We start from the raw sequence: 14,013 nt of genomic DNA on the forward strand, positions 1-14,013 counted from the left end.
GAAACTTCTGTAAATAGATCAATTTAAATGGGGGCTTACATGTTGTTGAGGAAAAACAAACTCAGTGCCTATCTTGATGATTGAAGGAGCTGTAGCCTACAGTATGTTTATACTAGTAGAGGTCATAATCCTAACATAATGTTACAATAAGGACTTCCATATCACTAGACAAACAGGGGGCAACGTGAGGCAATGTTGACATTTTCCAGATTTCAAAATCAACAAAACATGAGCAGTGGTTATGTCGACCTTTATTGACCTTAATTCCACCAAAACAAAAATAATTACATTGCTGGCTGTCGCCAAGGCCACACAGCCACAGCTCTATAAATAAATAGAAACAAGTGAAGTCATAATATTTATTATAAATTGTTTGGATATTGTCTTTTATTTACAAAAAATGTATGAATGGATGACCGAGCCTAAGAGGGTAGATACACATCAACACAGTGACAGAGACTGGATGGAACATTTGTAAACTGTGAATTAACATTTGGTTTGCAGGCTACAGTGAGTCTGGTGTGGGACTTGGGGACACCAGCAGCTCTGTCAGAGAGGAACATTACAATTTATTTGATTTGGATTCATTTGATCAGCTTCTCATCAAAGCAACATCGAGGTTACAGTAAACGATTCATGACTGAAAGTTTGTTACTCACAGGACACCACCCTGACGTCACACCCAAACAGGAAGTGCTCCCTGCTTATCAATTTATGGAGTAAATATCGACAAATTCATTAATTATAAGTGGTTAACATGTCTCAAGATCCCTGGTAAGCAGCTTTTAAGATGGAAATTATGAGTATATTTAAGATGGCATTTGGATAAAATATAGAAATACGTCTTCAAACCTATATATTTGTTTTATTAGCTAGATAGTTAACGTTAGCTACAGTAACAGTAACTCGCGTCCCTTTAACCAGCTACTTTTATTTCCATTGATAGTTGACACGACATTAATTACAATGCACTTTCGCTGAAAACAATATACTGTATGCAGGGTTATGACTTAAGTAGCTAACTAGCTAGCTAGCTAATTTATCTAACGTTACTAGTAGCTATGATGAGGAACAAATTGTCGTCACATGATGACATCTCAAGCAGAAAGATCTTGTGATTTAGATTGAGTACCACCAAGAACTCAAATGCCACAGCTCCAGTGCTGAATAACAGTTAGTCTAAACTTGAGACAAAGCTGGCCACACTCAATCAGCCCAAAACAATTGTTTTGTTTGTTGTTATTATTAAACCTTGAAGATTTGCAGCATTTTCTTTTGAACTGGCTTTATTATAGTGATTCATACACTAAATATTTTAACCACATATACAACTATAGCACTACTCACGATAATTGTATACCAACCTGGTTTTGTAGGTTACAGAATTATGATGCCACTTGCCGCCTTGTCCAAGAAATTGCAGAGAACATTCATGAAAGAAACAGACTACAGAGGACAAGAGAGAGTCCTGCAAAGGTAAGTGTTGATACTACGATGACAAACTGCTAAACTACACATTTGTTTCCTCAAAAGTATATAGCAGTGCCTTCAGAAATTATTCATATCCCTTGACTTATTCCACATTTTGTTGTGTTGCAGCCTGAATTCAAAATGTATTGAATAGATTATTTCCCTCAACCATCTACTATACACACAATATCTCATAATGACAGTGAAAACATGTTTTTAGAAATGTTGGCACATTTTTTTTAATGAAATACAGAAATATATAATTTACGTATGTTTTCAAACCCCTGATTCAATACTTTGTAGAAGCACCTTTAGCAGTCTTTTTGGAAAAGTCTCTAAGAGCTTTGCACACCTGGATTGTAAAATATTTGTCCATTATTCTTTTAAAAATTCTTAAAGCTCTGTCAAGTTGAATGTTGATTATTACTAGACAGACATTTTTAAGTCTTGCCATAGATTTTCAAGCCGATTTAACTCAAAACTGTAACTACGCCAACCAGGAACATTCAATGTTGTCTTGGTAAGCAACTCCAGTGTATATTTGGCCTTGTGTTTTAGGTTATTGTCCTGCTGAAAGGTGAATTAATCTCCCAGTGTCTGGTGGAAAGCAGACTAACCCAGGTTTATCTATAGGATTTTGCCTGTGATTATAGCTGTATTCCGTTTCTTTTTATCCTTTAGTCCCTGCCGATGACAAGCATACCCATAACATGATGCAGCCACCACCATTCTAGAAAATATGAAGAGTGGTACTCAGTGATGTGTTGTGTTGGATTTTCTCCAAACATAATGCTTTCTATTCAGGACAAAATTTTTATTTCTTTGGCACATTTTTTGCAGTATTAAGTGCCTTGTTGCAAACAGGATGCCTGATTTGATTTAAAAAAATTCTTTGCAGGCTTCCTTTTTTCACTCTGTAATTTATGTCAGTATTGTGGAGTAACTACAATGTTGATGCATCCTCAGTTTTCTCATATCACAACCATATTAAACTCTAACTGTTTTAAAATCACCATTGGCCTCATGGTGAAATCCCTGAATGGTGTCCTTCCTCTCCGGCAACTGAGTTAGGAAGGACGCCAGTATCTTTGTAGTGACTCGTGTATTGACACACCATCCAAAGCCTAATTAACTACCTCACCACACTCAAAGGGATATTCAGCGTCTGCTTTTTAAAATTGTACACATCTACCAATTGGTACCCTTCTTTGTGAGGCATTGAAAAACCTCCCTGGTCTATGTGGTTGAATCTGTGCTTCAAATTCACTGCTCGATTGATGGACCTTACAGATAATTGTTACAGATAATTGTATGTGTGGGGTACAGAAATGGCGTAGTTATAAAAAAAATCATGTTAACCACTTTTATTGAACAGTGAAATAGTACATGCAACTTATTCTGCGATTTGTTAAGCACATTTTTACTCCTGAACATATTTAGGCTTGCTATAACAAGGGGTTGAGTACCTGACTCAAGACATTTCAGCTTTTCATTTTGTATTAATTGCTAACATTTTCTACAAACAAAATTCTACCTTGACATTATGGGGTGTTATTGTGTGTAGATCAGTGACACAAAATCTCAATGTAATCCATTTTAAATTCACGCTGTAACACAACAAAATGTCAAAAAAGTAAAGGAGTGTGAATATTTTCTGAAGGCACTGTAGCTACTGTATTTCATGCTTAGGAATTGATTGTAGAAGTGTTTGTCTGTCCAGATGAACATGACACTGCGAGCGTCGCTACAGAAGCTGAAACAGAACATCAACCAGCTCAGAGAGAGTTTGCTCCGGGTCTCGTCCTCCCGGCGCATGTATCCTTCCTTTCACCACATGATCACTGGTCCTCCTGGTCATGTGACTGATGACACGCAGCACAGTGCCCCAAACCGGTTTGGTTTCACGTTCATGACACTGCAGTGTAGTTGTATGTGAAGGTCCTGTATGTAAAGGTCCTGTAGAGGGCAGTGTTTTGTAAGAAAAATGCATCAATCATTCACTCTCTGCAATGAAAATCTGTGATTTGCATTGTCTGATACTTTATAGATGAATGTTAGTCCATTTCCTATCATGTTGTGGGGTCTAAATTATGTATTTTTTTTTACCATAATCTCGACCTTAATACAACCGCCCCTCCAGAATGCAGTCGGAAGCCGATCGGAGACAGAACCTTGTTGACGACCTGGTCACCAGGGACAAGCAGCTAAATGCCACGTTCAAGGGTGACGTTACACAGCCAGAACCCTCGAGGTATTTCTCCCTCTTATAGTTCATTAAGTATATGTCATTCACACACACACACACACACACACACACACACACACACACACAGCTCATTAAGTCTCCTTTTAGCATACGCCACTCAAAGTGAATGTAAATGGACCAGAACCTGAACATCAGTCATAGGCAATTGGGGATGCACAAAAGCCCATCCTGCCAGCGGAGAACTATCTCTTTCTATCTGCTAGTGCTGCCAATTAATCAGAGTCTTGACTTTGTCTCAGCCCAGATGTGTCTAAAGGGTCTATCGGATCCACGGTCACTAACTTTGTGTGCAAAGAAAGTCTTTGGACTTCCGTACGACCTTTTGTCTGAGCCCATTCGACGCCTTTGGAAGTCTAGTCTGCCATATTGGGGCCGGCGCAGGGCAGTTGACTTCTAAATCGCTCAGTTTCTCATTCATCAAGAGGCTTTGCTTGCCTTGCACTGGTGATCACACGCTTGGCACTTCCCGAAACTGGTACACTGAGGCTCAGTGAGAAAATTAAAGGGGTCGGATGTGCAACCCAAGCTTTTTCGAGTTTATAGTTTATCACTCTCCGCTGAGCTCATATCCTCATCCTGTCATCCTCATCTGCCAGTGGACCAATCAAAGCACTGGACGCCACTGGCTATATCCTGTATTCTCATATTATTCTTAATTGTAGTGACAGCTCTGTACAGGAGCTTAGGAAAACACTTTGGAAAATGGTCATTACTTAGCATCGGGCATGACCTGCTCCAGCCCAGGTGACATATATTTGGACAGCCAGGAGGTGAAATGAATGACGCTCACTCAGTGGTAACGGCATGGACTTCCGCTGTCAGGGTTTGAGTATGTTTTGTATGTGAAATTAAATGAGGGTCAAACCCCATTCATTTGACAGGATTGTGTACAGAGGTTTTCAATTTAACTTCAAGGAATAGTGGAATGGCCGTGTGTGGTAAAAGTGAGGTAAAACTCAGGCTCAGTCATCGATTGATCAAATTAGCAGACTTTAGAAACGTTAACTATTTTCTTATCAGTCTGATCGGAGACTGCTCCGTTTATACATGTTTTACAGACTTTCTTGTTTGGATTAATCCACTTAGGGGCTGAAAGAGGCGAGGAATATCTTTTTATAAGTCCCACACCGAATTACGAGCATTGGTGGCCCATATCTAAATCAAATGGCAACTAATGAATTACACTGTTGATCTTTCTCATGTGATCTAACAGTTTCAAGTTTCCCCGGGAAAATATACAGCACCAGTCAAAAGTTTGGACACACCTACTCATTCCAGGGTTTTTCTTTATTTTTTACTATTTTTGACATTGTAGAATAATAGTGAAGACATTAAAAAATATGAAGTAACACATATGGAATCATGTAGTATCCCAAAAAGTGTTAAACAAATCAAAATATATTTGATATTTTTTCTTCTTCAAAGTAGCCACCTTGATGACGGCATGTAGCCTAGTGGTTAGAGCGTTGGGCCAGTAACCAAAAGGTTGCTAGATCAAATCGCCGAGCTGACAAGGTAAAAATCTGTTGTTCTGCCCCTGAACAAGGCAGTTAACCCACTGTTCCTAGGTCGTCATTTTAAGTAAGAATTTGTTCTTATCTGACTTGCCTAGTTAAATAAAGGTTACATTTAAAAAATGACAGCTTTGCACACTCTTGGCATTCTCTCAACCAGCTTCACCTGGAATGCTTTTCTTTCCTTCTTAATGCTTTTGAGCCAATCAGTTGTGTTATGAAAAGGTAGGTGTGGTATACAGAAGATAGCCCTATTTGGTAAAAGACCAAGTCCATATTATGGCTAGAACAGCTCAAATAAGAGAAAAGAAATGACAGTCCATCATTACTTTAAGACATGAAGGTCAGTCAATCTGGAAAACTTCAATAACTTTTAAAGTTTCAGTGCTATGATGAAACTGGCACTCATGAGGCCCGCCACAGGAAAGGAAGACTCAGTGTTACCTCTGCTGTAGAGGACAAGTTCATTAGTTACCAGCCTCAGAAATTGCAGCCCAAATAAATGCTTCACGTAGTTCAAGTAACACTCACATCTCAATATCAACTGTTCACAGGAGACTGCGTGAATCAGGCCTTCATGGTCGAATTGCTGCAAGACACCACTACTAAAGGACACCAATAAGAAGAAGAGACTTGCTTGGGCCAAGAAACACAAGCAAGCGACATTAGGCCAGTGGAAATCTGTCCTTTGGTCTGATGAGTCCAAATTTGAGATTTTTGGTTCCAACCGCCATCTTTGTGAGACACAGAGTCGGTGAACGGAGGATCTCCGCATGTGTGGTTCCCACCGTGAAGCATGGAGGAGGAGGTGTGATGGTGTGGGGGTGCTTTGCTGGTGACACTGTCTGTGATTTATTTAGAATTCAAGGCATACATAATTAACCAGCATGTCTACCACAACATGCTGCAGCGATACGCCATCCCATCTGGTTTGCGCTTAGTGGGACTATCATTTGTTTTTCAACAGGACATTGACCCAAAACACCTCCAGGCTGTGTAAGGGCTATTTGACCAAGAAGGAGAGTGATGGAGTGCTGCATCAGATGACCTGGCCTCCACAATCACCCGACCTCAACCCAATTGAGATGGTTTGGGATGAGTTGGACTGCAGAGTGAAGGAAAAGCAGACAACAAGTGCTCAGCATATGTGGGAACTCCTTCAAGACTGTTGGATAAGCATTCCAGATGAATCTGGTTGAGAGGATGCCAAGACTGTGTAAATCTGTCATCAAGGCAAATGGTGGCTACTTTGAAGAATTTCAAATATAAAATATGTTTTGATTTGTAACACTTTTTGGGTTACAATATGATCCCGTATGTGTTATTTCATAGTTTTGATGTCTTTCACTATTATTCTACAATGTAGAAATATAGAAACCCTTGAATGAGTAGGTGTGTCCAAACTTTTGACTGGTACTGTATTTTGATGTACTGTGTATTCTGTACTTTGATGCTGATGTGGGGTGGGTGGATGATTTCAGAGGGGGTGGGTAGTGGGTAGGTAGGCCTGGCACTCGGTGTGTGGTCTTTGGGGTGGGTGGGTATTAGCCTCGCTTGGATAACCTAAGCTGTTCAATTTTTTCGAGGAGAGGGGTTGGTCCGGGATAAGGGGGCTTATTTTATTTGTGAAACAATACATTAGAGAGATTAGCCTCTAATCAAGCAAAGGGACACGGCGCCACCATTTTGAAAGCTCACTGCTCCCCTGACCCACTTTGGAACACCCCCAAGCCCCTTACTGCCCCTTTTCCCTTTATCAATCTCTCCTTATTTTTTCATTTTTTTTTAACCTTTTATTTAACTAGGCATGTCAGTTAAGAACAAATTCTTATTTACAATGTCGGCCTACCAAAAGGCCTCCTGAAGGCGACGGGGGCTGGGATCAAAAAATAAATAAATAAATAGGATAAAACACACATCACAACAAGAGAGACACCACAACACTACATAAAGAGACTTTATATTTGATCACTCCTGCAACAAGTTGAAATGAGTTAAATCGGCCCTGTCCGAGTTAGAGCCTCAGAGGCCTGTCTGTCTGTCGGGTCCTCGGCGGCGGTGGAGTGTGATACGGGCTGCCCAGAGATGCCTGATTAAGTTGGCGGGCCCCAGTGGGCGGTTAATTGGATAAGCTTTAATCTTCACACGGCGGGAGGAAGTGGAGATACGCCACGCGGTAGGATAGTTACCAAACATGTCAGAAAGATTAGCTTAGCGCTGGCTGCCGACCTTGTCTCGCCCGGCCACCGCTGCTAAGTAAGCTGGGCCAAGGAGTAAAGAGAGGAAGTTGGGGTGCTTCAAACTTCACACTCGCCCTCGGAAAGAGGAAGGAAGGAGGTGGTGTCATGGCGCCATGCTTGACACACATCACAACCAACTTTGAGCGCCAATTTTGGACAACCTGTCCTATCCTATACCAGCGTAAGGAGAGGCACTTCATAACGTCAACAAGTATACCTAATTGAGGTTTCTGATCACACCATTACTTTACCTGGTGACATTGTGGTTTGTTATGAGCCTGGAATCACATCTACAATTACATATTTTTGATGAGCTGTATGATATTGTAGTAAATGGGCTTTGTTAAGGGAAGTGGAGGAGATTTTAAGTGCCTACTTCTGACTGCCAATGGCTACAATCCTAATTTCCCTGACAGCCAATGGCTGTCTCCCAAGGTCCCCTGACAGCCAATGGCTGTCCCCCAAGGTTCCCTGACAGCCATTGCCAGTCCTCCAGTCTGTCCAGTCAGCTCTGTCTGAGGTGAATTGCTGGACCTGGGTCTGACCAGTAGGTGACACTGTCTTGACGGACGGGATTGATCTATCTGTACTAACAGAGACCTTGACACTTCACCGCAACACAACCTCGGGGTCTGAGGCAGCCTCAGACAGCTTTTTCTCATTACCAGAAAAATAGCTCGAAACCACACCACAGTGTTAAGCGCTACACAACACAACAAGAGCACTCTTTTGTGTGTGTGTGTGTGTGTGTGTGTGTGTGTGTGTGTGTGTGTGTGTGTGTGTGTGTGTGTGTGTGTGTGTGTGTGTCAGTCAGAGTGAAACCCGACTGGAAACTTGAGGGCCTGTGGCTGTGTATGATTAGCATGCAGTGTTTACATGTCGAACAAGCCAGTCCTAGTTTTTTTTTTAAAGCAACAAAACATATCTGCTTCCTTGTTCAGAACGTAAAAACCAAACAAGAAAATAAATAAGCCTTGTCTCATCTGAAGGTTTCTGAAGGGAAGGAAATGTTACAAACGTCAACATCAGATGAGTAACATGAGTGTTACAGATGTAACTTCTTGCTACAGAGGTTGCACGCGTGTCCATTGTACCATGTTTATTCGCGAAGCCGAGGGTTGACGATGCGCGTCAGTTGTTCGGACGTGTGTCCCGGTCAGGTGATTGACAGGTACAGGGAGTGCGTTCGCTACACCGTTGGCATGCTGATCATATTGTTATGTGACATTCCCCAGGTCGACCCTGATGGCGGGGGCGGGTGGAGAAGGAGGGGCCGCGGCCAACCCCTGGCTGGTCAACGAGCCAGAGGAGACCAGGGGCCTGGGCTTCTCCGCGATCAAACAGCAGCAGCAGCACATCATCGAAGGCAAGGTTACACAACGTTCAGATAGAAGTGTATGGTGTAGAACTGTCAGGTAGACTAGGGGGTGTTGTCAGCTCTATTCATTGTATATCTATCTGCAACGGTCAGAACGTTTCACATCACTGATTCTGAATAGACCCCTGATCAGATCTAGGATTAGCTTGTACCTTCAGAGTCCTAACTTTACCCATTAGAGGAGTGGGATGCAAAACTGACCTGTGATCAGTGCCTCTAGTAGGAAACACAGAGGTGGCGGTCCTCCTCGAGGCTGCACCTTGATAACTAAATCCACACTGCCACAGGATGAGGTGAACACAGTAACTCACGTTCAGCAGATTCGTTTTCCCTGCCTCTCCCAGTTCCTAAATCGTTTCCACATGGACTGTAACTGCAACATCCAGGCTGATCCTAGTACAATTCACCTGAATCAACATGACTCTCCTCTGTTATGTCTCTATTACGGTTCTGGCTGCGATCTGGCTATTGTCAGTTTGTCAGTATTGTGGGGATACAGTGAAACCGCATCAAGGTTTTGAGCCCCCATTGGGATTTCCGGATGGAAGTTTAGGGCCTATAGTGAGCGACCAAATCTGTGGTCGCCCAGATTCCTGTGGTGGTGTCAGTGTCAAATACAGAGACAAGGGTTTTTCTCCTCTCCTCACCAATTCCCTGAACGCCATGAAGCACATACTAAAACCTGGACAAACTCAGTGTAACACTACTCTGTAAAATTGTGATTGAGAATGATAGTTTCCCACAAGTTATATATCCATCTCTTTCACAAAGTCACTGTTCAGCTGCCCCTCTCTCCTTTTTCACCCTGTACAGTTAGAACAGATAGAATAACAGAAGTCAGGCTGAGGTGTGTGTGCGCGCGTGCATGTTTGTTTGTGCGTAAATGCGTGTCTTTGTCGTGTGTGTGTGTGTTTGTGTGTGTGTGTGTGTGTGTGTGTGTGTGTGTGTGTGTGTGTGTGTGCGTTTTAAGTGCTGAGTGAGTCACCTGTAGCACGCTGCCCCCTAGTGTTGCTCCCCAGTGCTAAACCCCAGTAGAGTCATTCCTTCTCACCAAATGGTTGCCCTGTGAAATCAGTGCACGAAATTGCTCCCCCTCTACCAATGGGTCATTAAAGAGGAATTTCGGCATGTCTTTCTAGTTTTACCACCTCACCGCTGCTACATTTGACACATTTTTGTGTGGATGCGTAATGTGCTCTTTGTATGTGAGTTGGATGGGGTTTTCCTTATTGTGGGTTGTTTATTGATGAACTGTGTAATGCAGGAATCATCAACTAGATTCAGCTATGGGGCATTTTCTTTCTTCTTAAGGGGATGGTCAGGGGGACGGAATGCAATTCCAAATAATTTGTAGACTGCAAATTGACCGCAAGAAGCCCGGACGGATGTATTTCACTTATACAAATGTAAGCAAGGTTTGAAAATATTATGTTTACGATCACATATCTCTCGCTATAATGTGTGTGGATACTTTGGAACAGATTTCCAAAATGAAAATCCAGCTGATTTGGTGGTGTTTTTACAGTCTTATGTACAACAACAACTACAGCAATAAATACAAATATATACCGTGCCTTTAAAAAGTATTCACACCCCTTGACTTTTTCCACGTTTTGATGTGCAACAAGGTGGGATTAAAATGGTTTTAAGTGCACTTTTCTTTTTGTCGATGATCTTCACAAAATACTCTGTCAAAGTGGAAAAAGATTCTAACATTTGCAAAAGAAATATGAAAAATGAAACACGAATATATCTTGATTATATAAGTGTTCATCAATACATGTTACAATCACCTTTGGCAGCAATTACAGCTGTGATTATTTCTGGATAAGCTTTGCACACCTGCATTGTACAATAATTGCACATTATTCTTCAAACTTTGTCAAGTCGGTTGTAGATTGCCATTTTCAAGTCCTGTCAAAGATTTTCAAGTAGATTTAAGTCAAAACTGTAACTAGGCCACTCAGGAACATTCAATGTCGTCTTGGTAAGCAACTCCAGTGTATATTTGGCCTTGTGTTTTAGGTTATTGTCCTGCTGAAACGTGAATTTCTCTCCCCGTCTGAACCAGGTTTTCCTCTAGGATTTTGCCTGTGCCTAGCTCTATTCCATTTATTTTTATCCAAAACAATCTGTAGTCCATGCTGATGACAAGTATACCCATTACATGATGCAGCACCACCATGCTTGAAAATATGAGGAGTATGATGCGTTGTTTGATTTGCCCCAAACATAACTTTATGTCCTGAATACAAATAATTAATTTATTTACCTTTAGTGCTTTGTTGCAAACAGGATGCATGTTTTGGAATATTTGTATTCTGTACAGGCTTCTTTCTTTTCACAGTATTATGAAGTAACTACAATGTTGTTGATCCATCCTCAGTTGATCCATCCTCAGTTTTCTCCTATCACAGCCATTAAACTCTGGAACTGTTTTAAAATCACCATTGGCCTCATGGTGAAGTCCTGGAACAGTTTCCTTCCTCTCTGGCAACTGAGTTAGGAAGGACGCCTGTATCTTTGTAGTGACTGGGTGTATTGATACACCATCCAAAGTGTAATTAATAACTTTACTGTGCTCAAAGGGATGTCTGTTTTGTTTTTTTGAATGTATTTTTTTTTAAATAGGTCCCCTTCTTTTCAAGGCTTTGGAAAACATCCCTGGTATTTGTGGTTGAATCTGTGTTTGAAAATGTGTTTGAAATTCGACTGAGGGACCTTACAGATAATTGTATGTGTGGGGTTCAGAGATTAGATAGTCATTCAGAAATCATGTTAAACACTATTATTGCACACCGAGTGAGTCCAAGCAACTTATTATGTGACTTGTTAAGCACATTTTTACTCCTGAACTTATTTAGGCTTGCCATAACAAAGGTGTTGAATACTTGACTCAAGACATTTCAGTTTTCATTTTCAATTAATTTGTTAACATAAAATGTAAAAAAAAAAATAATAATAATTGTGTGTAGGTCAGTGGCCCAAAGAAATCTACATTTAATCAATTTTAAATTCAGGCTGTAACACAACGAAATGTGGAAAAAGTCAAGGGATGTGAATACTTTCTGAAGGCACTGTAGATATATACTTTTGAGGAAACAAGAATGTAGTTTAGCAGGCTGTCATCATAGTATCAACGCTTACCTTTGCAGGATTTGTATTTCTTTGCTCAGAAAAGTTGGAGGGCCAAATAAAATCACCCTTGGGCCAAATTCGGCTCACGGACCACCAGTTGGGGAACCCTGGTATAATGTATAGGTCTCTCTCTTATGGAGGCGTTCTCTATTTCTGTTTGTCTCTCTATCATGCTGAACAGGGCTGAGTTAACCCCTTTCTCTCTCTCCCTCTCTCTGAACAGTTCAGGATGCTGGGTTGGACGCGTTAGCCGCCGTCATCAGCCGACAGAAGCTGATGGGTCAGGATATAGGCAACGAGCTGGACGAGCAGAATGGTAAGGAGCGGTGTGTGTGTGTGTGTGTGTGTGTGTGTGTGGTACATCTACTATTGCTTCTGCGACCTACTCTGCGTCAATCAGATAAGTCCACCCTACCTTCACCCCTACAGTAAGACACAAGCTCTTTATCATATTGTGTGTGTCTCTCCCTAACAAGGGGAGGGTGTATATAGTTTATGCATAGTTCTACCAGCCACACCCCACTCCAAACCACTGTGTGAAATCAATCAGACATGCTATTATTTCAGTCATGGAACAGGGTTCAGTACCCTTTACTGGTGCTCCAAACCACCTTGGTCAGAGTCACAGAATTAAACAAAGTGTTCGTCCCAAATGGCACCCTGTTACCTACAAAGTGCACTACTTTTGACCAGATCCTTGTCAAAAATAGTGCGCCGAATAGGGTGCCATTTGGGACGGAGACGGTGTATGTCTACGGTTAAAGTGACCTCACGGTGAGCTCTCGGAAAGCGTCTAGCCGTCCTTGGAGAAGCGCTCTGCTGGTGGTGGATCTGTGACTGTGCCAGGCTATATAGTCTGGTTAGGAGGAATGTGAGCTCCTGACGCACTGTTTTAATGCGTTTGCGGAGAGAGACAAGTGCTGTCCTGGAATCAGATCCGCTTTGAGGTAATGTCTGTGTTGCTGTAAATAGCTCTGTCATAGGAGGCAGACGGCGGGCAGAAGGCAGGTCTGAGCATATCTCTCCGGTTCGTCTACAGATGGAGGCACTTGAGAAAAGGTTGTATGCCAGGTAGTCATCATCCGCCTAGCAGGACCATTAGATCTCATTGTTTCCTCAACTGTACACTCTACATCTCAACTATACATTTCTTAGTTGTAACCACAAGAGACTCCAGTGTCGCACGATTATTCGTTTTAAATGTCCAATGCAGCCGTTTTTATCTCGATATCAAATCATTTTTGGGTAACATTTAAGAACCTTACTGGGATTGTTTTCAATAAAAACCATTTAAAATGTACAAAAACACCTTTTGTGGCGAAGAACAATTTCTTCAGCAACAATTTTGCTAGGACTGTCTGGGAGTGGTCTGACTGGGGAGGGGAAAACGAAAAACTTGCTGTTATTGGCAGAGTGGTTTGGGACTCTGTTTCTTATTGGTGTATTAACTAATTTACCATCTGGTGGTGTCACCAGGCAGTCCAAACAGGCAGACATTTCAGGCTGCCTTTTCAACCAGCTCTTACACTAAAAGGGCATTAGCATAATTTTCACAGTATTATTCCAACATCCTAGTGTGGAAATATATATATAAAACACAGGGAAATCTTTTTTGACTGCACATTTCTTTAAAGGCCCCCCCAAAAAACAATCACTTGCCACTTTTGACCTTTTGTCTACTTTCAAAGCGATGTTTTCTGAGAACAGAATAGGTTAGGGCCCTCTTGATGTGTGGAGGACACCCAAAGCCCATAGGAGGCAGAGGAAGATGCTTGGTGTCACTGTATATTGACTGTAGAGCGTATAGAGTGAATGGGCTTAGTGGTCTGATAGAGGAATGTTACACGGAGTTCATTAGTTCCTGCTTGCTGTTCTTGGCATGTCCCGGGCGCACCACAACGCCACAACCCCGGGGGCCAGACAATTAGTGGGCCGTTGGACTAAATGGTGCTTTTCTTTCTCCCGCCATGAGCACAATGTGATGACATGATTGATGTTCTCTCCCTA

At 41.8% G+C, this 14,013-nt stretch overlaps 1 protein-coding gene across 1 annotated transcript in view; it reads left to right on the top strand.

Moving 5' to 3' along the window:
- The first annotated feature begins 643 nt into the window (after positions 1-643).
- Positions 644-14,013, top strand: part of LOC106587090 (syntaxin-8) — a 43,080-nt gene continuing 29,710 nt past the window's right edge. The window contains exons 1-6 of the mRNA XM_082965537.1: positions 644-774; positions 1,377-1,476; positions 3,191-3,285; positions 3,611-3,721; positions 8,726-8,861; positions 12,235-12,322. Of these exons, the coding sequence (XP_082821663.1) occupies positions 758-774; positions 1,377-1,476; positions 3,191-3,285; positions 3,611-3,721; positions 8,726-8,861; positions 12,235-12,322 (547 nt within the window). The 5' untranslated portion in view covers positions 644-757. The remainder of the gene's footprint in view (positions 775-1,376; positions 1,477-3,190; positions 3,286-3,610; positions 3,722-8,725; positions 8,862-12,234; positions 12,323-14,013) is intronic.

Source organism: Salmo salar, chromosome 02 (genome assembly GCF_965601325.2).
Source record: "Salmo salar chromosome 02, fSalSal1, whole genome shotgun sequence".
In the NCBI taxonomy this organism is placed as follows: Eukaryota; Metazoa; Chordata; class Actinopteri; order Salmoniformes; family Salmonidae; genus Salmo; species Salmo salar.